The sequence below is a fragment of the Mus caroli genome, unplaced genomic scaffold (assembly GCF_978045245.1).
Source record: "Mus caroli unplaced genomic scaffold, Mus_caroli_1 scaffold_17, whole genome shotgun sequence".
Taxonomy (NCBI): domain Eukaryota; kingdom Metazoa; phylum Chordata; class Mammalia; order Rodentia; family Muridae; genus Mus; species Mus caroli.
This window is the reverse complement of record NW_028227272.1, coordinates 26,399,800-26,425,596: the sequence shown is the minus strand read 5'-3', so window position 1 is coordinate 26,425,596 and position 25,797 is coordinate 26,399,800. Positions and strand designations below refer to the sequence as shown.

At 41.4% G+C, this 25,797-nt stretch overlaps 1 protein-coding gene across 1 annotated transcript in view; it reads left to right on the top strand.

Annotated features, from left to right (window-relative positions):
- Positions 1-24,067, top strand: part of Atp13a4 (ATPase 13A4) — a 136,924-nt gene extending 112,857 nt beyond the window's left edge. The window contains exons 22-31 of the mRNA XM_085832191.1: positions 129-208; positions 2,017-2,059; positions 2,456-2,565; positions 4,466-4,562; positions 6,549-6,621; positions 10,464-10,635; positions 11,264-11,457; positions 12,634-12,722; positions 16,119-16,199; positions 23,544-24,067. Coding sequence (XP_085688317.1) covers positions 129-208; positions 2,017-2,059; positions 2,456-2,565; positions 4,466-4,562; positions 6,549-6,621; positions 10,464-10,635; positions 11,264-11,457; positions 12,634-12,722; positions 16,119-16,199; positions 23,544-23,744 — 1,140 coding nt within the window. The 3' untranslated portion in view covers positions 23,745-24,067. The remainder of the gene's footprint in view (positions 1-128; positions 209-2,016; positions 2,060-2,455; positions 2,566-4,465; positions 4,563-6,548; positions 6,622-10,463; positions 10,636-11,263; positions 11,458-12,633; positions 12,723-16,118; positions 16,200-23,543) is intronic.
- The last annotated feature ends 1,730 nt before the right edge of the window (positions 24,068-25,797 follow it).

The window sequence follows — 25,797 nt, the reverse complement described above, 5'->3', positions numbered from 1 at the left end:
ATTATTTCACTGGGAACAAACTTTCGCCATTCATGAATACCACTAGCCAATGTTCTGTGCTTTGTGTGTGACTAGCTGCCCTCATAAAACATTTTTCCTTGATTTTTCTGTTGTGGTGGTGCTTACAGATACTGATCAATGGGACCATCTTTGCAAGAATGTCTCCTGGGCAAAAGTCAAGCCTGGTGGAAGAATTCCAGAAACTGGAGTAAGTGGTTTTGCCCAATATGAAGTGATGGAGGTGTGGCAGTCAGGGTATGGGAGAGGCTTGAACTGATGGAGGCCTCACGCAGTAACCGAGATGGAACAGGTCCAAGGAGCTGGGTAGCTATGTTAGAGCTGGGGTTCTGACACAGGGCAGGTGACAGTCACTGGGAAACTTAAGAAAAGTAGCAGTATGTGTTCTATGCTTCCCTGACTTTGTTGTTCATGTGAGGTTGGAACACAGCATTTTTCTTTTTAAAATTTTTATTTTTTATGTATGTCACATGCTGACCACAGTTTCCCCTACCTTCACTCCTTCCAGTTCTCTCTTCAGCTCCCCTCTCCCTCAGAAAGATTCTTCTTTCATTATTAAAAAAAAAAAAGCCAAACCAAAACACCAGGCCTCCCAGGGATATCATCATATCATGGCATAACAAATTACAATAAAGCTAGGCACAAACCCTCATCTCAAGGCTGGACAAGGTGACCCAGTAGGAAGACAGGCATCTCAGTCATAAACAAAAGCATCAGGGTCATTCCCACTCCCACTTTTAGGGATACCATAAAAATATCAAACTACACAACCATAGCATATATGCAGAGGACCTAGCTCAGACCCCTATACAGTCCATGATTGTTGATTAAGTTTCTGTGAGCCCCATGAGCCCTATTTAGTTGATTCTGTGGGTCCCGAACACAGCATTTTGGGAAAGCTCCTCACACAAGTCATTGTTGCACCCAAAGCTAAGAACTGTTATACGAGAATACAGGGTCACAAAAAGGGTACGGGTGTGAACTGAGACAGGAAGGGTATGAGCTCAGACACTGAAGGAACAGGAATTTAGGCTCCGTATTCATAATCTATCATCCCAATTATAGTATAGAGGATCATCACATAGCTCAACATTAAAATATTCTTATGCTAAAGCATCTTTCTATCACATCATTAGGACACTTCAATACCAAGAGTCTTCATTTTCAGATGAAATGAGTGTCCAGGGTTCTACCTTTTGACAACATATTTCCTTTTAAGGAAAACTCATGGTGGACCATATCAATGTGACCCCCACTCTAACTCCATCTTCCCAATTACATGATTTAGTCATTAAGGCAGCTTCTCTACTTAGAGAGCCCTGTCTTCTCATGGTTGAAAACTACAAAAGGGATTCAGAGTAAACTGGCTACTTATAGCAGTGTAAAAGCAAAGCACAACACATCCTGTGAGTACTTGAACTAAGAAACCGACCATTCATTATCTTAGCCAACAACAGTTCCAGACAAGAGGGTTCACCCAACCATCAACACCATGCCAAAGCAGACCTCTGCTTTCTTTCTTCAACATCTGGGCCTGGTGCTTCATGACCACTGGCAGGGTGCATTTCCTCCAAAACCCAGTGCTCATGAGTGTGACTTAACTAGCCACTTTCCAGTCTAGCAATTGATGTTAAAAATGGCAAAGCGAGAAGACTAAAACCTAGATCTGGTGTCTTGATAAAATCCTGCAACCACCGGACTGTGCTGTCTCATGAATGGTTATTTTTGTGAAGGAGAAAACTGTTCTATAATCAGTGAAGTGCCTATGAAGTGCCCAGGGATGTCCTAGGTTTCTCATCCATTGTGAGAACTATGCAGTCACACATGGCATCGACCAGTCTCTTAGGGGGAATATCCTTATAATAAAATGTTTAAACCCTTAAGTAAGGTTGGTTACCTTTAAAAAAAAAACTAGAGAAATTAGCTTTGTGAATAAACCAGCCTTGATCTCTACAATTCAATTCACTTGGTCTTCTTCTTCTTCTTCTTTTTTTAAAGCTACTTTGTAGGTATGTGTGGAGATGGTGCCAATGACTGTGGGGTAAGTAGCTATCAGCGTGGGGCCACAATTTCTCCAAAATACTTGGGATGGATATCTTTTTATGGATGGATAAACTGGCACCAAGGACTTGGGAAAGTTTTGATCAAAGCTACTAAATGAGTCACTGGTTACTAAATGTTAAATAATATCCAGCTTGGCTCTAGAACCCTCTCCTTGGTAGGTGTCTAGTGGCATTTCTTTCTGAAATGGCAGGCAGGGTAGAGTCTGGTTTAGTGTCTCAGGTTACCTTGTGGCCACTGTGTGTGTGTGTGTGTGTGTGTGTGTATGTGTGTGTGTATGTGTGTGTGTATGTGTATATGTGTGTGTATGTGTATATGTGTGTGTGTGTGTGTAGTGTATGTGTACGTAGGCAATTAACAGACTCTTTGCTTTCAGGCCCTGAAGATGGCTCATGTCGGCATCTCTTTATCAGAGCAGGAGGCATCGGTGGCCTCTCCTTTCACTTCCAAGACTCCAAACATTGAATGCGTGCCACATCTCATCAAGTAAGAGCTTGTTTTCCCTCGTATTATTTTCTCTTTTGACTTTTGGGTGCAGACAATATTATTCTTCTGGGGAAAAGCAGAAGAGCTATGTGTAGAGAGGGTGCTTTCTGTAAAAATATAAACATTCTTCTGCCTAATAGATTTCAAAAGAGTCATAAATAATGTTGTTGGGGAAGGGGTAAAAATAATGTTGGGAGAACAGTGCTGTTTCCAGTAAAAGTCATTGATTGTATCTTTTTCTTTCTCTTTCTTTTCTTTGTTTGAGTCAGAATTTCTCTGTATAGCCCTGGCTGTCTTTAAACTCTCTGTGTACACCATACTGGCCTTGAATTCACAGAGATATGCCTGTCTCTGCCTCCCAAGTGCTGAGAGTAAGCGCATGGGCCACCACTATCCAGCCAAGTTAGATCTTTTTTTTTTTTTTTTTTTTTAAAAAAGGTTGTCACTACTTTGAATTACATTAGCAATTTTGTTTTGATGCATGTTCCTGGGAGATTGGGAAAACCCACTTGTTTTTTTTTCCCCCTCTTGGCTCTTTGTGTTTCCTTGGGGTACCTTTCTCATCCCCAGTCTTTAAAAAGTCTTTATTACTTCTTGCTGTGCCCACTGAATTCACCTTGGTTCTATATTTGTACTGCTGGTATATTTAGCTTGAATAGTAGGAACAGCATAGTGGTCAATCTCCGTCAATACAGATAGCATATGTTTATAATTTAAAATGTGTCTGATAGCATATTAAAAATATCCTACAGATGGAGACATGATTAGTATATCTTTCATAAATAAAGAAACTAAGAGTAGTTAACGTAAGTGATGTGCCCATGGCCAGAGACCACAGATGGCTGGAGATCATGTTTTATCTACTAGCATACTTTTTCTGCCATATTAATATAATGAGTTGGCTAGCCTCCTTGTTTCTCCATGCACTCGAGTAGGGTTTGTTGAGTTGCAACTTAGTGTCAGGATGTAAGGGATGTTAGTAAAGACAACTGTCCCAGAGATTCCTATGTGCTAGCAAAAATATAATGGGTAGTATAAAGGCCATATCGTGGCTGGGAAAGAGGAGTAAGCTGCTTGGGGAAACCTCACTCTAACAGGTGAGAAACAGGAAGAAATTACTTCCCTGGCAGAGCCAATGACAGCAGCAGGACCTGGTTTGAACAAATAGGAGGTTACTATACCAAGTAAATTAAAGTTGCAGCCCCAATCCCAAATAAAATAGAATGTGGTCTGTTTTGTGCTTGAATATTGTATTTGTTCAGCACCAGCCAACAGCACAAAGAAAGGAACACGCTCATTGCGTCCAGTCTATTTAAATCCAAGGCACAGGTGATTTGAACGTACACACCATTTTTAGTGCAGCAAAAATTAGAATTTCTGAGGTGAAATTTGGATCACACATTTGCCAAATTCCCAAAGCACCTGCTTGAAAATGCTCCCACACCTTATTTACTTCCCTTAGTTCACAGATGCAGAAACTGAGGCAGGGGAGTGACCTTCCGAATCCTATTAGCACACGTGTATGAGGTCTGAGACTGGCTCCCAGGTCCCCCGGCTCTGAGTTCAAGGACTGAACCAATTTCATACACAATGGACACAAGTAACCGTAAATCAGAGTCCATTGCTGGGTCAAGGCTGTGGACACTGGCCAAGAACTGCTCTTTTCCAAAAAAACCAGGCATTTAGCTCCCACTGGCTCAAGGCTGTGCACAGTTGGAGACAAGCTATCATATAACCAGATGTCTGGCTTTTTATCTATTTTTGTTGTTCTAAGTTCAGATCAGAAACATACACACACACACACACACACACACACACACACACACACACACACACAGAATAACACCCAGTTTCTCTCCCCCACTTGCTTCATCTGCTCTCATTGCTTTTTTTTCCACAGGGAAGGCCGTGCTGCTCTCGTTACATCCTTTTGCATGTTTAAGTACATGGCCCTCTACAGCATGATTCAGTATGTTGGTGTTCTGCTGCTCTACTGGGTATGACTTGGGACCAAGCCTCCTTTAGTGAGAACTAAAGCAAGTAGTTGAGCCAGTGGGCAAAAAATGCCTGGATGTTTGTGTACCAAGGATCCTTCTAAAAGTGTCCCCAAGAGCTCACAAAATAAGTCAGGACTAGATGGACCTGCAGGACAAGCCATGGCTCTCTGATATAGAGACACAACATCAAGTGACAACCGAGGGACAGAATATAATGTCATTTTATTCTCATTGTAATGTTCACTGTGTGGATCAGGTATCTGCTTTCCCAATTCTATTTATTTAAGAGTGGATTCTAGGACTGGAGTAGTGCTTTAATAACTGGTGTTCTAGCTTGATTCTCTGTTACTGTGATAAAATATGAGCCAAACAAAAGCAACTAAGGGGGAGGAAAGAGATTATTTAGCTTATAGGTTTCTGTACATTTCTCATAGGAATAAATACAGTAACTCAAGGCAGGAGTGGGAAGCAGAAACCAACGGAGAAACACTGCTCACAGGCTTGCTTTCCCTAGCTTGCTCAGCTCCTTTACATACATAGCCTAGTCCTGTCTTCCCAGGGATGGCCCGGGGCCACAGTAACCTGGGTCGTCCTTTATCAATTAACAATCAAGGAAACATCACACTGACCTGTCCATAGGCTAATCTGATGGAGTCAGTTTTTCAGTTGAAGTTCCTTTACCTAAGTGTTCCAAGTTGGCAGCAGACATTAGTCATCACAGCAGACTTCCCTTTGTAGTTTCAGGGTAGTGACTATCCAGCCACCCACCTGGAACACCCAAATGGTAACATACAGTAGCAGGACACACCTATGTGCCATATAGACACAGGAGCTAGAAATAACCCAGGAGCATAGATAACAGAAAAACAAATGGAGCAAGGAAGTCAATAGCACCAAGCCTTGCATGTATCCCACCTTCATGCTATGCAATTCATTTAGTGGCATGTTTGCACGATTTAAGTAGTTTTTAAAAAGCTGTGTCTAACATCCAAATCTTAACAGTCACGAAAGCTTAGCAACTGACTTTCAATAACCTAGCATAGCTCTCATTCCCTAGATACACAGATGTGGAAATTGGCGGGTCATGATATAAAAATGAACACGTGTATCCTGTGGTGGCTCTTATCATTTAACAGGCTATAAAAGAGAACAGAGGTCACTATTTATGTGTGATTTCCATGTGCGAGCTCACTTTCCAACACTAAGGAAGGGAGCCGTCCCTGCAGATATCTTATCCAGTCTCCTCTTTGCTTCGTATTTTCTCTCTCCTCGGGTCAAGCTCCTGGTCTCAAAACCTTGGTTTCAGATAGGTTTTCAGCCTCTCTGATGAGGGCACTAGAGGTTAAGCTGCTTGTGGGAATTGGATCCTATTTTGGAATCCCAACAGTTTATTGCCCTCAAAAGTATAATTCAATATGGCATACTATGGTCTCCGTTTCTCTCTAGTTCGAGAGCAGGGAAGCAACATGCCTGAAGTCAGAGGCTCAAACATTCTTTTGTAAGAACAGTGAGACAATTTATTAATAGTGTATAGCATCTCACCTAACAATGCCCAAGATGCATGTTGTGAATTCAGTTGCTCTGACTTTCTATCAGGGAAGACTGTGTAAGATTACCAAACAGCTGTTACGTGTGACTATTGGGGACGCATGGTTTATTGCACCAGACCAAACCCACACGTTCTGTTAGTCATCAGTAAAGGGACAGGACAGATCTAGCATGTGGTCCCCTTAGCTCTGGGTATCCCGGATGTAGGACACCTTGCCTGGGAAGCACACACAGGAAGTTGTTCTGAAGTTAGAGGCTTTCACATACATGGGTCTCCCTACCACCCTCCACAGCCTCCACCACTCACTAACCCGAACCGTGGCATGTCCTCAGTAAGCTTGAAAAAAATTTAAAGTTATAGGGAGACACAATGCGATTCTTGTTAAGCTTCATCCACACACTTATCATTCTTTAATCTGCTTTCCTTTTGGTTTGCAGAAGACAAACAGCCTTTCAAATTACCAGTTTCTATTCCAGGATCTGGCCATCACGACTCTTATTGGTGTAACAAGTAAGAACTTTAAAACTTTCTGCCTGGAGGCACTTCTCCCTACTCCCTTCCCTCCACCCCAGGAAGGGCTGTCTGTCAGCAGCAGGATTGTATAGTTTAGTCCCAGAGATGGGGTGTGGCCACAGAATATTCAATTCTATTAAAAGAAATTGTTAAGAAAGGGGAAGCTAGCTTTTTGCCTTTCCCCTGAAGTATAGAACTTCTATAAATGGGCACTAATCAACCAAAATGAAAAAGCACCTGGGAACTAGGCAATGACTTGGGTGTGCTTTTTCAGTGTAGATGCAGTTGAAATGTGCTTCGCTTGTAGAGCTGAATGGCCTTGATCTTAATGACCTCCGAATTGCCGCCTCTTGCCACGGAAAGTGGCACTTAAGGGCAATTCTGTCATCATAACGCTCCCACCTCCCACCTGTCTAATGAGTATGTGGATTGTCTCCTACATAGGGAAAAATTTCAATGTATGAATGCATTTTCAAGCTATTTTAGGTTGCTAGCAATGTTGAGACCAAGGTACAGAGATTTCTTTTGCACCTCTCCCTTCCAAGTAGACACAGCTTTCCCTATTGCAAGCCTCATTCCTGTCCCAAGGAAGGCACATTGACCTCCACGCATCTGTGCATTATTATTCCTCCAAAGCTCATAGTCTGCATTTGGGTTTACTCTTAATTTGAACTCTATGAGTTTGGACATGTCATATGGCAGATGTCTATCATTGTGCTACCATACAGAGTGTTTACCTTCAAAAATGTTTTATGCTTTTTTTTTTGTTCTTCCTTCCCCCAAACTTATGACAACCACCGTGGTCTTTTAACAGTCTCTACACCTCTCCAGAAACTTCTGCAGTTGGAATTATATACACACCAGGCCATTCAGATCAGCCTTTTTCATATAATAACTCTATACATTCGAGGTTTCTACACACCTTACATAATTGGAAGTTTACCCCTTTAGTGTGCTGAATGATATTCTGATGTCTCTATGCCAGTTTATTTCTCCCTTCACCTACTGAAGGACAACTTTGTTGCTTTCAAGTTTTGACAGGCTAAGACAAAAACTGCTTTGGACATCTGTGTGTAGGGCTTCGTGTGAACATGGGTCTTCAATTCCACTGTCCACTTTGCTTTGAGAGTTCAGCGGTAATAGGTGTCCTTTATGAGTCACCCCAGGGATCACTGTCCAGGAGTGTGAAAATGGCTAACTTGCTGCAAAGGTTCCGCTCTTTTTACATGTGCAGTGGTCTTGCTTTCATGCCTTTTCTTCTGTAATTTTAACAGCTCTCATGACAATTCATTCTCAAACCATGCACAGAACTACACAAGAACATCTCAGGGGGAGGAAATGATCTCCACTCGGTCACTCCCCTGCCTGTGGCTGCCCAAGTTGTCCATGCCTGTCTGTAGTTTATAGCGATGGCCATGTCTTCTCCAGCACTGGCCTCGCAACACCACTCTCTTACCTGAAAAGGTTCCTTTCTTTTCACTTTAGTGATACCACACTCTCCTGGTTTATCTACCACTTAAATGATACAGCTTCCATCTTTCTGTTTTAATCTCCTTAAACCCTGTTCTCAGAGCATTGTCACTTCAGCTTGCACCCTATCTTGAAGGGATGCCAACTAGCTACAGGACTTTAAACTCATCTCTGTGTGATGAATCCTTAGTTTATATCTGCAGACAAGATGATTATCTGGAGCTCTGCAATGAAGAAGCACCCAGCTTTGCATATTTAGCAGGGCCCGCACAGGACATAGTGGAGCTAAACCCTCAATTCTTCCAGACCTAGTTATATGAACTTACTGAGTGGTTTGTCTGTGCTACTTAATGCTCCAGGAATTTGGGGTATGTCAGTGAAACAGGAGAAGAGAGGCAAAACTGTCCTTTTCTTTTTATGTCATACAGTCTATGAGATAACATCACTACCTCCCTAGTTACTCAAATCAAAGAACGATTCTGAGTTTCTCTCTCTTTTTTTTTCTCAGTCTTTCCGTCTAATACATATAAATTTCTGTAGTGAGTGGTTTGAATAGAAATGGCCTCCATAGGGTGGTATGTTTGAATTCCTGGACACTAGGGGGTGATACTACCTGAGAGAGATTAGGAGGTGTGGCCTTGTTGAAGGAAATGTATCACTGAGATGGGCTTTGGGGTTTCAAAATCCCAAGCCAGGCCCAGTGTTGCTTTATTCCTGCTGCTTAAGGTTCTAGATGTAGAACTATTAGCTACCTCTCTAGCACCATGTCCGACTGTGTGCCTTACTCCCTGCTATGATGATAATGGACTAAACCTCTGAATTGTAAGCCAGGCCCAATGAAATGCTTTCCTTTATAAAAGTTGCCATGGTTATGGTGTCTCTTCACATCACATCCCAGCTCCATTTTTTTGTCAGTGCAATATAACCACACTCTCCTATTTTGTTGGGTGGGCCAGGACAGCATTGCCCATACAATTGCTCTGGCTTTCATTCTTGCTGACAACCTCACTGCTCTTTTTAAAAAAGTTCCATAGAAAGTTACAGGCTGCCCTAAAGTATTTCTATGCAAACTCTCTTTGGCGGTTCCATTTACCTTTCACACAGAATAGTTTTTGTTAGAATGTAAATATTATGATGCCACTCTTTCGCTTAAGATGGTCCAGTATGGTCTAGCAAGATGGATCAGCAGGTAAAGATGCTTGCCTCGCAAGCCTGGAGATGTGGGTTCAGCACCCACACGAAAGTGGGAGGAGAAAATGAAACCACTCCAGAGATAGGTCCTGTGATCACACACGTGCAGTGTGACACATGCCCTCCCACCACAGTAACAATAGTAAAAAAGTGCAAACAAAAGCTTTTAGTAACTTCTATCCCATGAAATCCAAATCTTAGGTGACCGAGGTCCTACCTACATCAGCACCACCTCATATTACCTCCCACCTGAGATACACAGGCAGACATGGTGCTAAAGAAGTAGCTGAGAGTTTTACATTTTGATCTGAAGGAAACAGAAAGAGAGTGACATTGTGGGTGCCTGGTGCCTGCAGAGACCAGAAAAGGGTGTTGGATCCCATGTAACTGGAGTTACAGATGGTCGTGAGCCACCATGCGGGTGTTGGGAATCAAACCCAGGTCCTCTGCAGGAGCATCCAATGCTTGTAACCACTGAGCCACCTCTCTAACTCCAATGCTTTTCTTTATCACATTCACCATCTCTCCAGACTCCTCCCTGTTCTTCTTTTCTTCCTTTCCCAACCAACTTAGTGTCCGGTAAAATCATGATCCCGTCAAGACTGATGTGTGCTGGACAAATAAAGGTTCTTGTATGTGTATTCTCCTGCTGGAGCGTAGCTGACTTAGTTGGGGATATACTCTTAGAGAAAACTGACTCCCCTTCTCCCAGAAGCTATCAGTCGCCAATAGCTCCTCAGTGGGGGTAGTGCTTTATGCCCAATTCCCTGTTCTGTGCTGGGGCTGGATCTGGTCTACACTTGCACAGACCTTGTGCATGCTGCCACAGCTGCTGTGAGCTCACATGTGCAACTGCCCTGTGTCCTGAAGACACTGTCTCATTACCGTCATCTATCAGCTCTCACTGTACATCCTTTCTGTCCGCCCCTTCCCAACCACCCCATTTGCAAAGATCCCAGAGTTTTTGGAGAATGGGCTGTGACACAGATATCCCATTTAGAGCTGAGCATCCCACAGTCCTGATGGGTTGTAGAACGTCTCTGTGTTAATTACCATCTGGTGCCAAAAGAATCTTCTCAGATGGAGGCTTGACAAGTGCCTTCGTCGTTCCACTCTGATGGCCGAGAACCCAACACATTCCTGCTCTCATGCATGCAAACCTTGGATTTGTTTCGTAGTGAATCTGAATGGCGCCAACCCCAAGCTCGTGCCTTTCAGACCTGCAGGGCGGCTGATCTCACCACCTCTTCTGCTCTCGGTTATCCTCAACATCCTGCTCAGTTTGGCCATGCACATCTTGGGCTTCATCCTGGTGCAGAAGCAGCCTTGGTATATCATGGACTATCACAGGTATCAGCCTGGCCTCAGATATACCTCCTTGAAGTCTGACTTCTGTCAAACATTATCTGGCCCATATGAAGGGAGGCAAATGAGTCTACACCTACCAAGGGTGTTAATTCCCTTCAATCCTTTGGGGGGGGGGATTGCCAACTATTATTTGTCTTTTATTACATAATTTGTTCTGTGTTGATTACTAATAAGGGATTCTAACTTTCCTGGTTCTCCCACTTTAAAGAGCCTCGTTTAAACTGTGTCCAATAAAATGATCAAAATCTTTCCCTTTCAAAACTGCCTTGTTCAACAATAAAGTATATGTTAATTAAGTAGGCATTAATTAATGATTCTTAAGTTTCTTAAAAGACGAATCAGAATTTACTCTCCTCTACCCCTGTATCCTTAGTACACATGATGGATGAACAGCTTAATGAACAAGTAGCGGTGGTATCTGCCTATGTATCTATTTGACTACTCATACATACAAAACTATAGATCTGTCTGTGCTTATTTTTTTCTTGTGTCTTCTTCACTAAACAATTATGAAATACTGGATATTTGCTCTTAACAGTGCTTGCCACGGTGACCCGCAGATGGAAATGTGTTCTGAGAACTCCATTGGCTTTTTTGGTTTTCTTTGTAGTGTCTGCCCCGTGAGAAATGAGAGCGCCTCAGCCTTAACTGCATCTCTCAGCGTTCCCGAGAAAACCAGAAGTAACAGCACCTTTGCGAGTTTTGAGAATACGACAATATGGTTTTTGGGAACAATCAACTGTATCTTTGTGGCTCTTGTATTCTCTAAAGGAAAGCCATTTAGGCAGCCCACCTATACAAACTGTGAGTGACACTGTGTTCGAGCAGAGGGACGATTATTAACCATTGCTGATCATTAGAGCAGGTATGCTCAGGCCTCTCAGGAAGGAAGCAACTGCACAGCCCAGCCCAGCCCAGCCCAGCCCAGTCCAGCCCAGCCCAGTCCAGCCCAGCCCATCCAGCCTAGCCCAGCACAGTCTCAGCTAGAGATCCTTCACTTCCACTCAGAGCTCTGAAACAACAACAACAACAACAACAAAACAAAAAACAACAACAAAAAAAACCCACTGTGATCTCATTCCCCTGCCTCTCTCATCCCCTTAAAGAAATTCTTTTTCCTACCATGGTTCCACCCGACATTGTCTTTGGGTGATATCTCTTGGGATCAGTCTTAGCTGAGAAGCTCAATGTAAAGACCGATCTTGTAACCATCTATCAGAATTCACCCCGAAGACATGAGAAGGGTCACACCTCAGCTGGGACTTGGTGTCATGAAGGCTGGTCAGGATGGCACTGTGTAGTGGCAGACTGGGAGTCGTCTGGCCACCCACCATGCATCATTGGGGACCCTCTTGGCTGGAGTAATTTGGGGCAGAGAGGTTATTTAGGAGAACCCGTCCTAGCCTCCGAGACAGATATTTGTATATCGATACTAACCCTCTAATTATAAAAATTCAGAAGCACAAGTTGAAGGATCACTATCCTCAATATGAAGTTGTTCCAGGAAGAGTAATTTTGTCTTTTTCCTCATTGGGATGAAGAAGCTGTTGAATGTTCATCTTTATATAATCACAATTTAAAATCTCATGTATTTATGGCATTCTTGGTTTTCCAGAAATGGATTTGAGGCAGAAGACTTGTATTAAGGCAAGATACTTAAATGTCTTTAAAAACGTATTAAAGGGACATTTTGCCATTGTTATTTTATATATATATATATATGTAAATATATATATTTACCACCTGTACTAATTGAAATGTAAAATAGTTGTAAAAGAAGGCTCCCCCTCAAGGACGTGCATGGAGATTGTAGAGGTGAGACCCACTGCATAGAAATGAGCGCTTCCATCCATTATGCAGTATTTGAATATAAAAGTCAAGTAAATGTAATCAGAGTTAACCTAGAATATATCAGTCAATAGATGTGATGCTTCCCATGATGAATTCTCAAAATGATAGCTTGTGTTCTTGTTTCCTCAGATATATTTGTCCTTGTGCTGATCTTACAGATGGGCGTATGTCTTTTCATTCTATTTGCGGATATCCCAGAGATGCATAGGCGTTTGGACGTAAGTATCCTCTGGAAGATGACGATGTTAGTATTTTTGTCACCAGCCTCCGATAGCAGGTCACTGTCGTAACTGACAGGGGCTCTCGGCACTGCCTATGGAACTTGGAAATGGCAGAGTTTAAAAGAGGGCTGATTTATATCTATTTTTTACTCAAGCTAATCAGGAAATAAGATTGCATCAAGTGTTACATTCTGGGACTAAACATAGCCTTAGAACAAGTATTGAGCCAGTTTTCATTGAAAACAAAATTCCCTGAAAGATTGGTAAAAAAGTCAGCTTACACATGCTTTGCTTTCAAATGCTGTTTAACGAAATTTTGCCTGCAAGAGTCTTGAGATTAATTCTCAAATCTGTACTTACTTTTAAAATCCATGTGTTTTTGTACTTTCATAGTTATATTTGAAAAGGTGCTTTCACAGAGCCTCACTCCTTAATTTCAAGGTGTCTTTCTCTCTCTCTTTTACATTTTAAAAAACATAACTGAGACAAGTTTGCAATCCCACAAGATACCATAATCTTACCTACTCAAGTGAGGAAAAGTGTGTGTGTATCTATGTCTATGTATGTCTATATCGATATGATATATGTGTGTGTGTGTGTTTGACTCTTACAGTCAGACTGGTACACTGGCAGAATAAAGGGGTTGTGGTTTTATTTGACAAGAACTTGTGTGGAGTCTGTGGCAGCAGGACTACAAAGAGGCATTATTTAGTTTAAAACCAAGCCTTTTTATTAAGTAAATATGGGCCTAGTTTAGGAAATGTGGTCTATTCAGGCAAGGAAAACTATAACATTATTATTCTTCCACCTTTTAAAATTCATGTACTGCAAATGGTCTTTGCCTCAAATTTATGAAGTTTATTATGAATCGAATCATGCTGTTTCACAACCTAAGTGTGTGTGTGTTACTAACAAATACATTCACATGGTTTAAAATTTTTTAAAAATTTAAGTACAGTAAAATATCCTTTCCAACCTAGCTTCTCTCTGGAGGCAATGTATGGCATCTGCTTTTTACATATCTTTACACTTTATTTCATACTTATGCAGAGAAGTTCATGTATTTCTTATGTGTGTGAATCTTTTCCTGCATTTTTACACAAAGATAGCAAACTATTCCATTCATCTATGTCCAGAGATGCTGATGTCCAAGTGAGATGTGCTATGCAAGGAATCTATTTATTGTAGGAGGTATCAGTGGGAGGAAAGAGCAAAAGCCAGGGAATGTAAGGAGAAGTGTCAGACCACCATGAAGACCAAAGCCAGCGAGGTGGAGAGGGGAGGAGGAGGGTCCCATGAGAAGCCTCTCAGTCCACAATGACTTAAGGATTAAGCAGAGACCATCCATCAGGGGTGCCCGATATCTTAGCGAAGCAAGCCTCACCCGCATCCATGCTGATCTTCCTTTTTGACCCTGTGTAGCCCATGGGAAGTGCAGCTTTGAGGTGAAGGCTGTCATAGATGTTGAGTATACTATTTGGGGTGGCCAATATTTATCTTCTCAGCAGCGGGAGACCTGAGTGGAACGTTTTCATAGCTGTGTATATTTATCTTCCCAGCAGCAGGAGAGCTGAGTGGAACATTTTCATAGCTGTTATAACAACATACACAGTCCTGTACCTTATTTCTTTCATGTAATAGTATACTTTGGTAATTGTACCATACTAACATAAAGTCCTTCCTCATTATTTTTAATTATGACATAACATTTTATTACATATATATTTACATTATATTTCATGATATAGATTGTGCATATACCATAACTTGTATGCAATCCCCTATTAACATGTAACTGTTTCTAATTTGTTGCTCTTACAAAGACACAGTAGAAGAACCATGTACATATCTTTTCAGTCATGTACAAGTATATGCCAAGTATAAATTCCTAGAAATGGATTTTAAATAATAATTTAGAGAACATTGTTATCCCTAGGTTTGCATCAGCTTTTACTCCCATCGACATATGAAGCATTGTATAAGACATGCATGTAGTATATAACAGAGTTTATTTGACTTATCCATCCATCTATCCACCCATGCATCCATTCATCTATCCACCTACCCACCCATTTATCTAACCATCCGTCCATCCATTATTCATCCATCCATCTATGCATCCATCCATGCATCCTTCTATGCATCCATCCATGCATCCACCCATCCACCTACCCACCCATTTTGCTAACCATCCATCCATCATTCATCCATTCATCCATGCATGCATCCATGCATACATCAATCTATCCACCAACCCACCCATTAATCTAACCATCCATCCATCATTCATCCATCTATCCATGCATCCATCCATGCATCTATCCATGCATCCACCCATCTACCTACCAACCCATTTATCTTACCATCCATCCATCATTCATCCATCTATCCATGCATCCATCCATGCATCTATCCATGCATCCACCCATCCACCTCCCACCCATTTATCTAACCATCTCTCCATCCATCATCCATCCATCATCCATCCATCCATCTATGAATCCATCCATGCATCCTTCTATGTATCCATCCATGCATTCACTCATCCACCTACCCACCCATTTATCTAACCATCCATCCATCATTCATCCATCCATCCATGCATCCTTCTATGCATGCATCCATGTATCCATTCCTCCATTAGGCCATTTACATACTTATATATCAGGCACTGTGCCTGAAGGGGGGTTGGAGGAAGGCAGAGGAAGTATGAAAAGAGCTTGATTTAGCTTCATGCGCTCCTTTGGTTGGTACCCTCATGAGGACTCAGAGTGTGCTGCTATAGGCAAAGCCCTGGGAGAGCAGCTTTGACTGAGTACTCCAAGGAAGGACTTGGATGAAGAGAAACATGGCACTGAAGGGCAGAGGGCCACATTGTGACAGTGGAGTTTCTCACATGTGTCCTCAGAGGTGCCTGGGGATAAAGTGACATTCCTGAATTCCTGAATTCCCTCTTCAAAAACCAAAAAGCAAGTGGATAAAAAGGGTTTACTATTATTTATTTTTTCAAAATGACCAAAATCAGTAAATGCAGAAATTTTAGATGAAAGAGACTAAGAGAGAAGGAAAAAAGAGTCACAATTCTCAAATGAACATCAGTTTTCTACACTTATAAGTTCTCTATCTATCTATCTATCTATCTATCTATCTATCTATCTATCTATCTATGCAATATGTATTATATACATATGCCATTTATATTCTACATGATGATGTGGGTGCCTCTGAAAGGACACAAGTGCTCTCACCTGTGAACCATCGCTTGTGAGTGTGTGTGTGTGTGTGTGCATGTGTGTTTGCTGTGATATATAGCCTATACAAATATACAGTGTGAGCATAAAAACTTTTCCAGCATATTTGTTCTAAGACTAAGTGTGCTTCATCTTCTGCCAGCTGCTCTGCACTCCTGTCCTGTGGAGAGTCTACATTCTCATCATGATCAGCTCCAACTTTGTTGTGTCCCTTGCTGTGGAGGTAAGTGCCCTCAGGCTGTTTGCTGTGTGCGTGAGTCAGGCTCAGCTCTTCAGGAGGTTGTGAATGGAACAACCTTAATGTGCAAAGACTTAGAGCTGTGATGGTCTTTCCTTCACTCAATGTGCAAAGGCTCTGCACAATGTGCAGTGTCTCTTCTCTGATGAGAAAACATGTAATCATTTAGCTCGACTATAAAGTGTAGTAGGGAGGATGCTTTCAGGTTATTTAGGGTTCTATTCATTCCTAAAATTTCCCAATATAGGCACAAATAGAATTCACATTTTAAAATTGAGATATGATTTGTGTACTATAAAACTCACCATTTTAAAGCATCAATGGTTTTTAATATAGTTGCTGAGTGTGCAGCCATCAACACTACCCAGTTCGAGAACCATTTTAACCCCCTCCCCCAAAAATCCTGCAACCCATAAGCAATTGATTTTCATTCCCATCCTCTCCACCTTGACAGCCAGAAACACACTTTCTGCCTCCATAGATTTTCCTATTTGAGACATTTCCTATCAATAAAATCATTCTGTATGTGGCTTTGTTTTTTTTCCTTTTTTGTTTTGTCTTCAGTGTTGAGGACTGAACTGAAGGTCTTGTATGTGCTAGATAAGCACTCTACCACTGGGTTAATTATTATCATTTTTACTAAATATTTTTATTACCAATCCTTTATTATTCTATATAATCTCCCTTCTTCAAAGCCAGGTATTGGAAGGAAATACCCAATGAAGGCATCCATAAAGGAGAGGAGAAATGTTAGGTATTCTCTCTCTCTCTCTCTCTCTCTCTCTCTCTCTCTCTCTCTCTCTCTCTCCATTTTGCTTTGAGTTGTAGAACTTAAGTATTTCAGCAACTGGAGTATTCACAGTGGGCTGTGAGTTCCTTAAAACTTGACCTCTCAGCTAGTACTGTGCAGACAGAGTTCCCAAGGTCATTCCATCCTGTGTAGAACAGTGGTCAGTGGTTGGTGGAAGAACAAAGGACATCGTTGGGGCACTGGAGCCTCTCTCTGCAGGCTAAAGCAGTGAATGCTAAAGCAGAGGGCATCATGCTCACCTGGCAGGCTTGGTGAAATGGGAAGCACAGATTCCAAAGGCCTCCCCTTGATGTGTCTGGCTCAGTAGCTGTAGACTAAGTGTGAGAGCTTGTACATCCAACAGGTTACTAGGGGATTCTACTGTGTTGGGTTCAGGCCACACACTCTGAAAACACTATGCTGCGCCATAATTCTCCAAAGCAACTAGATTGATGTGAGTGTACTATGACTGCGTTGCAGAAGGGTGGTCCCCACCATTTAGAGCTGTGGTGGTTCTCAACCTCCCTAATGCTATGACCCCTTAATACAGTTCCTCATGCTGTGATAACCTCCCCCATCATAAAGATGTTTTGTTGCAACGTCATAACTGTAATTTTGCTACTGACATGAATCCAAATGTAAATATCTGTATGTGATCCTGGGGTAGTGGCCCACAGGTTGAGAACCAGTGGTTTACCGGGTAATCCCATGTAGAAGTTGTGCTGACTTTGCTGTCCTTTTGGAACATATTTCTCCATATCTGCATATTGACATTCTGCTCCCTCCTCTGTGGCACTGTTGCCGGACTGACCTCTTCATGAATCTTTTCTGATCCTTTGGTCTGCTAGGCAATTAGCAAAACTCACTAAGTGCACTTTGAACAGCAAAAATATTTACTGACTTGGGAACCAGACTCGAGGTGGACACTTCAGGACTCCCAGGAGTCAGTCAGAGGTCTGTATCTTCAGTACCATCAGCCTTAGCTGTGTCCTTTCATGGTTCCTGTTCAGGTCTCTCTCTCTCTCTCTCTCTCTCTCTCTCTCTCTCTCTCTCTCTCTCTCTCTCTCTCTCTCTCCGATACATCCATTTATGGGCATAAAGAAAACAGGAAACACAAGTTTCCTGGCAGATATCTTCATATATCACATTAGTTAGGACTGTCTTATCCTTATTTTGAGTAGAAGGCATTATGGGTAAGTCAGTCCATGCTCTGAGAGGTTAGTTTAGACCGTTTGTCTGTTTTTGTTTTTGCTTTTCAGATGGGTAGATAAGGAAGCTGAATGGTTGCCAAGTGTCAAAGTCTGTCATAAAGTCCTAGCAGAAAGCCCTTCTCCAGTTGATACAATTAAAGCAAAGGGCATAAACTCAGACAGTCTTTCTAGTATGAAGCCTGGCTTCATTTCCTTCTTGCTGCCTGATATTGGGCAAATTATTCTGTTTCATTGGGTTTACTCCTTCTGCTAAAAAAGTTACTAGTAATCATACCTTATTTTTTTTATTTATTTCATTGGGTATTTCTTTCCTTTACATTTCCAATGCTATCCCAAAAGTCCCCCACATGCTCTCCCACCCACTCCCTCACCCACCCACTCCCCCACCCACCCACTCCCACTTCTTGGCCCTGTCGTTCCCCTGTACTGAGGAATATAAAGTTTGCACGACCAAGTAATCATACCTTATTATATATGTATATGTATATGTATATATATATATATATACATATATATAGTATACAACAATATAGTATACTGTATATATAAAACATATATCATACACATATATAAACATACATATATATTTATATCTGGTATATATCTCATATATATGATGTATATATATTATTTATACCACATACATATCTACATACCATATATACCACAGATATATACATACATGCAAATCTTATATATGTATGTTATATATATGGCATATATACACATATATGTATATATGTATCATATATATGTACACATATACATGCATACATGTACATACATATAGTATATATGTGATATGTATACACAAAATATACCATTAGGCCATATACATACATATATGCATATACATATATACATACACAAGTACACATGTACACATATACTTATACATACACATATACATATACATGTAGAGAGAGACTGAAATGTGAGCAGTGAGAAGCACATACTAGGTGTTTAATAGACATAAACCTCTCCAGGCAGGGTTGCACTGCCTATCTGTAATCATAGAACTTGAGAGGCTGAGGTAGGAAGATCAAGTTTGAGGCTAGACTGGACTGTATGAGGAGATCCAATCTTAAAATTCCAAACCTAAACAAAACAAGTAAAAATAAACAGGAGCCCTCACATGCATACAGAAACAAACATGACCAAAAAAACCCAGTATAAGCAGTAAGCCATCATTATCTCTTGTGGCGCTTACTCTTCCTTACTTTGTTTCTGTCAATCTTTCATGCCTTTATACATTTGTTCTTTCCACAATCGTTCACTGACCCCTAGATCAATATCCTAGGGCAATTTTCCAGGATAAAGGTAACAGAGGGGTGGGACTCACAATCTGTGTGAAGTCAGCACACACACACTCTTCTCTTGCTTGCCATTAAGCTTTTCTGGCGAGGACTCGTGTTGGTAGCTATTGCATTTAAAATCCTGCTTAATTCTAGTAGGAGTTGGGCAAGAGCCTTTTAAACAAATATCAGAAATGACCTTGTTCATGCCCAGCCGTTGGATGGGTAATTGTCACAAAAGCTAGGCATCTTCTTTGGTTCCCACATCGAGTGAGAAATGGCGATGCACACATGCACGTTTATTGTGGGTTGCCAGTCCCTTCCAAATGGAGACACAACATCAGGGAGCAGGACCTTCCACCTTAGATACCTTCCCCATGGCATCCACTTGTTTAGTCATCCCTTTCTCTGTGGTCAGCTGGTGCTTAGCAGTAGAGTAGTGAGTCTTTGGTAGAGGGCTATTATAATTGAGATTGACAGGTGCTATGCTGTCCTGCCTCGTGTGGTGAGTGAGCCTAAGAGAATAGGTGCAGACCACTAAGGACTCAGCAAGATGTCTTTCCTTAGGTGGCTCTGTATATACACTCTGTTCCAGAATATAGAAAGGAATTCTGGGTGAGCTGAGCTAAGCCCATCATACTGGCCAGGACAGGCTTAGCTATACATAGTCCCAACAGTTTTCTCGTGATGGACAGGTATGATGGCTGACTTCTGTTGCAGAGTTTTAAGTGTTGTCTAGTTTTCTGAGTCCTGGATCTAATCCTAGCTCTAAGGCTAATCTTACAGTAACCCAGAAATCAAGCAGATTTGAGCTCTTACTATGTGAATCTCATGCCCTGCCTGCTCAGAAGCATGGGAGCTCATATGAATAGCTTTAATAATACCCATCTTCCTTATTACTGTGGATGCATGTTTATGTACGTAAGTACTTAAGAACTGAGTAGTCAGCTGGAAAAGCTTACATAAAATTCTTTTAAAGAAATGGATTCTCATCAAAGCCTCACTTTTGCTTCTAGCTATGCAATTAATTTGCAAGACAGAGTCACAGGCAGATCACATCAGTTGTTCTTTGGAGAATGACAAGGAGGGAGTAGTCACACTTGGTATAAGGAGGAAAATGAGACCACATGTCATCTTTCTTTTAATTTGTTTGGAAAAGGCTAAGGTTTTCTACATCTGCTATATTTAAATTCTTGTAGCTGGTTTCAGTGACCCTGCCTTCTCCAAGTCCAAAGTATTTGTGAGAAGAGCTACCATCTTTCTGTTCCGGGAAGGTAGACTAGGTCTGTCTGGTAAGTACTGAGGTTGACCAGAAGGTGAAGTTGGCTCTCCTGAGTCTTGATTTCTGCCAAGAAGCCTTCCAGTGTTCAGAAAGAAAGACTCTGGCTAGGTCTGCTGCCAGGTCCAGCCTTGACACAGGATCAGGGTTCTCAACTGGAAGCAGGGATATCTGGTAACTGACAGGCAAGTTTTAAAGCTTGAGGTTGCGCTCTTGCTCTCGCTCTCTCTCTCTCTGGCTTGCTTGTAGTTGGAGGCAGTGAACACTTTGGCTCCCCCCTCGGGCTGGAGGTTGCGCTCTTGTGTGCTTCCTTTCTTGCACTCACACATAACACACGCACACACACACACCCCTTCTCTGCTCGCTCTCCTTTCTTTCTCACACACACTCTCTCACCTTTAACTTGCCCCAGTCTTTTATTGTTACTCCAAAAAGCAGGTAGAAAGACATTGTATAACCATTACCAAATGTGTCAAGTTCAAAAGAACGATCACATCTCACAAAGAATCAAGAATTACAATTGTTCCCCAAAGTTTCAAGTTTTCCCTATTCCTAGGCCCATGGCCAAAATAATAATTGCAAATGTATCATTATTTAAACCTTAACTTATTATACATTTACCTTATACTTCAGAGATCAGAGCTCTGAGGTCAGCTACATGCGGTTTTCTGTGAAGCTCTAATGATAAATGACATGGGCAAAGCTGCCAGGCAGTGGCCAGAAAGAGTAGGTTAACCCTTCACTCAGCAGTTCCACTAGCTTTCTGCTTCTGCACATTGTACACAATGACTCTATAGCTTTTTCCTTTCTGAATTAAAGTATCCCGTTGTTTGTGTTCCCTTATCCCATTTGATTATGTCTCTTATACTAATGATTTTCATAGTTTCAATAAATTTCACTTTCTGGTAATAGACACTGTATGACTGTAGTAGTACATGGCTCTGTCTCATTTTCTAATAATTTCTTTGCAAGTCAGACATTAATCTGAAACTACCATTGTGTAGTTATTACATTGTTTTCAAGATGAGAACGCACAGTATGCACCTGGGCCATTAGGACTGTGCTGTGCTGTGCCCCTATGCCTCAATTTTTGATAGTTTAAGAATCATTGCATCAAGGAACATCTAGTTTCACAGAGCAGAAGGAGAAAGAAGTAGGAAAGCCAGATATAATAGAATAATTATGCACACCAAGGCCACTGAAATGCAGTCACACACAAATGAAATTTATGCAGCCATTGTTCAGGACTAAGGTTAGGAGAGATGGGAATAACTTTTTTACAAATGTGCTGCTCAAGGGCTTCTGAGACGTCTCCATCCAGGCCTGCTTCAGGTAATTTCTTATTTCTGATGGCAGGTCCCCTCTAAAGATGTTTCTCCTGCTTCACAAAGTCCCAGACACCATCTATGTCATGGCATGCTGTCCCCAGTAGTAATGAATCTCACATAAACAAAAATAGGCAGATTTTAGTAATCTACATCTTCTATAGTTCCTCATTAAGTCTGTCTGTAAAAGATACACTGGATGGACACCAAAGTCAGGTATTTTTGTCAGGTTCTTATTTTCTGTTATGAAACTAACTAAGATATTCAACTTCTAGACAAAATATGATAAAATGGACCCCCCCCCACACACACACTAACCTTTTCTGTCATTTGTCTTATTACTAGTTTCACTTAAGCTTTAGATTAACCTATGAAATGAAGTGGCAGTCCAAAATGTTTGTAATTATATTTTTGCATGCGTATGGGTGTTTTTTCTGAATGTGTGTCTGTGTACCATGCACATGTGGTACCCTAGAAGGACAGAAGAGGACTGTAGATCCTCTGGAACTAGAGCTACAGATGGTTGTCATCTGCCATGCAGTGCTGGGAATTGAACCCTGGTCCTTGACAAGAGTAACTGACAGCCAGTGCTCCCAACTGCTAAGCTGTCTCTCCAGCCCCAAATGTTTTACAAGAGGCATCACTCTTATACTATTAAAAATGCATTTTAATGACGGCAAAGCATGTGCAGGCAGGGCCTTGGCAGACAACCAATAGTTAAAAAAGTAGTTCAGCGGGTGAGGAAAGGGTGCCAATCCTGCCCTGCCCTGCCCTACCTTGCCCTGCTTCGCCTGCACTATAAGGGCTGTTGTATAATCCTTACAGCACATAGAAGGAAGGGATTATTATTTCTAACCCAACAGGCTCAGGTTTTCTTCTTCAGTGGTGGGAATTGGACACAGGTCTCAGACTAATGACCTGGCCATAGTCATAGTTATGGAATCAATCTAGATCTCTCCAACCCCAAGACTGAAGCCTCTACTTAGATGGCATAGACCTGTGCTCATGGTTCGCAGTGCCTTGCTGAAGAGTATCAAAGACACATCGTGCATATTTCTACACATTCAGTTCTATGAAATGTTAAACATTTTACAAAATGTCATTTCATAAGACATGGAATTAGATGTGGTATGGTGTGAAATATAGAATTTGAATGATCTTAAATTTAATTTAGATGTGAGAGTCCCTAGAACTATCTTTGAGGTAGGATGCTTCCAGCTTAATCCCCAGGTTTTTTTAAAGTACCTCCATCCAGCTGAGTTTCTTAAGTAGGACAGGTTAAGAATATAGCTACAAAACTACTTAATATTTGCTTAGGTTCAAGAATTTTGTTCAGCTGAATCTAAACAAACACTGAAACAGTGATTATGATCTGTGGAATTCAATTAGGTAATTCAATTCACAAAATTATTTATCTTTTATCTTACAGAAGGCCATTATTGAAAACCGAGCTCTGTGGATAGCAGTCAAAAGATGTTTTGGCTATCAATCAAAAAGCCAGTATCGGATATGGCAGAGGAACTTGGCAAATGATTCAAGCTGGCCCCCACTAAACCAAACCTCCTACTCTGACATGCAGGGGGTGTCCTACAGCAACCCGGTGTTTGAGAGCAATGAGGAGCAACTTTGAAGGAAAGCGATACCTAAACAGTTATCAAAATGAAGATAAAAAGAACCTGTTTCAGAGATGTTAAAGCAATTTGACTCAACACTATCAGTTGGATTTGGGGACTATTCTCCCAACTCCCAGGACAAGTTAAATTTGCTCAAGTGGAGTCTATGGAGAACAATGTCCCCAGAAGATGGCATTCCTCCTAGCTTCTGGTGCATTGGTGACACCTATTGAACCAAGAATGGAGCAAGTGCTACAATGGGCCAAAAGATTGGCAGATATCAGAAGGAAAACATATCTTCTTAGAATAAGTCTTTCTCAAAAAAATAAAATGAAATGAGGGAAGGTCACACAGTGTGTATTCATAGAGTTATAATACATTAAGGATCAGTTTTGAATTATCGCTTGGTGGGAAAACTAACACAAGAAAAGCATCCTCTAGTTTCCTCTATCCAGTTTCAGATTCATGCCTCCCTTCTCCTTCTGGTCTTGCTCTGCATATTTACTACAATGGCACACACCCCTTCATCTCAGTGTCTTAAGGTACTCGAGTTCTTCTCTTGCTTCAGGTCTCTGGAACAGCTGTCCACAGGGTGACGATCATTTTGGAGTGATGACTCTTCCATTAAAACACAGGGACTCTATGTTCACCAGATCAGGAAGGAAATGCTGGAGGTGTGTGTGTGTGTGTGTGTGTGTGTGTGTGTGTGTGTGTGTGTGTGTGTGTGTTTCACCCTCAAAGCAGCATCTATTTCCACTCCCGTCTCATCCGATTAGAAAAGATAGAAAAGATTTGGCCAAGGATCTGAGGAGTGTGTTGTCTCTTAAATCTAAAGTTCAATAAGACCTATGACTATATAGGTCCCCTGCTTAGAAGGGCCTCACACTTGTTTAATACTGTGTTGTTTCTATTTTGTAAATTTTGGGGCTAAATTTATCCTACTTTCAGGCTCCACAATGATATACATGTATCGATTTTATTCTAGGGGCCCAATGGAAAGGGTATCAAAGAACCTAAGTATTGATTGTTCCCCTGATTATTACGTGTGCATCCAGGTTTTAGGAGTTTCTCATCGTACTCACACCCTGCTCTGCTCTTTTGGGGGAATTCTTCCTGTGCATTCTGTATTATATGCTGCCATGGAGCTAAGCCTACCATTTGTAATTCTTGCTCAAGAATGACTTTTTTCTTATAGTTTACCAAACAAAATTTTCTTATATTTTATCACCATGGGTGACTGGATTATATTGGATTGTCTCAGCATAGAAAACACATGGGCTTCACTTAGGTCTGTGGGTCACACTGAGCTTTAGAGCAACATCTACACATAGTTTTTTTTTTATTTAAAAATTATTTTTAAAAATATATTTTGATCTATTCCCCCTCCCCCAACTCCTCTCAGATCTTCCCTACTTCTGGACTGCCCCCCCCCCCGTGTGTGTGTGTGTGTCTTTCTTTAGAAAAACAAAAAACAAAAAACCCAAAAAACAAAAAAACCCAAAAACAAAAATAGCGAAACAAAACAAAAAACCTACAAACAAAAACAAAACCATAGTGGCCTGTAGGCACACACCTTTAATTTCAGCATTAGGGAAACAGAGACCGGCAGATCTCTGTGAGCTAGCTCAAGGTTAGCCTGACATACATACAGCACACATCGAATTTTAACGTAAAACAAAATTCCTATTATAAATGTTGTGGGGTATCCACTAGAGAAAACTTCTTAGACCTGGGTTTAAGCCAATAGAAAGTCTTCATTTGCCAGCCGGTGAGTACACCATTGTCCGGGATCCCAGTATAGCTCTGAGTATTCTTCAGGATGAGCTCTTAACCACAAAACCCATATCCTGGGTTGACACACTTCAGTCAACAAGAACCGTTAGCTAGAAGCAGAACTACAGAAGACAAAAAAGCAAAGTTAGAACACTTAGAGACTTTCCCAGAAGTATGAACGGACATTGGTGGATTAGGCCTTTGTTTTCATTTTGGCTGGTAGTGGAGTTTGAGTGCTGAGTTTTACAGCCTGAATGGCACTTCCATTATGGAGTCACTTGTCCTAAGGTCTGAATG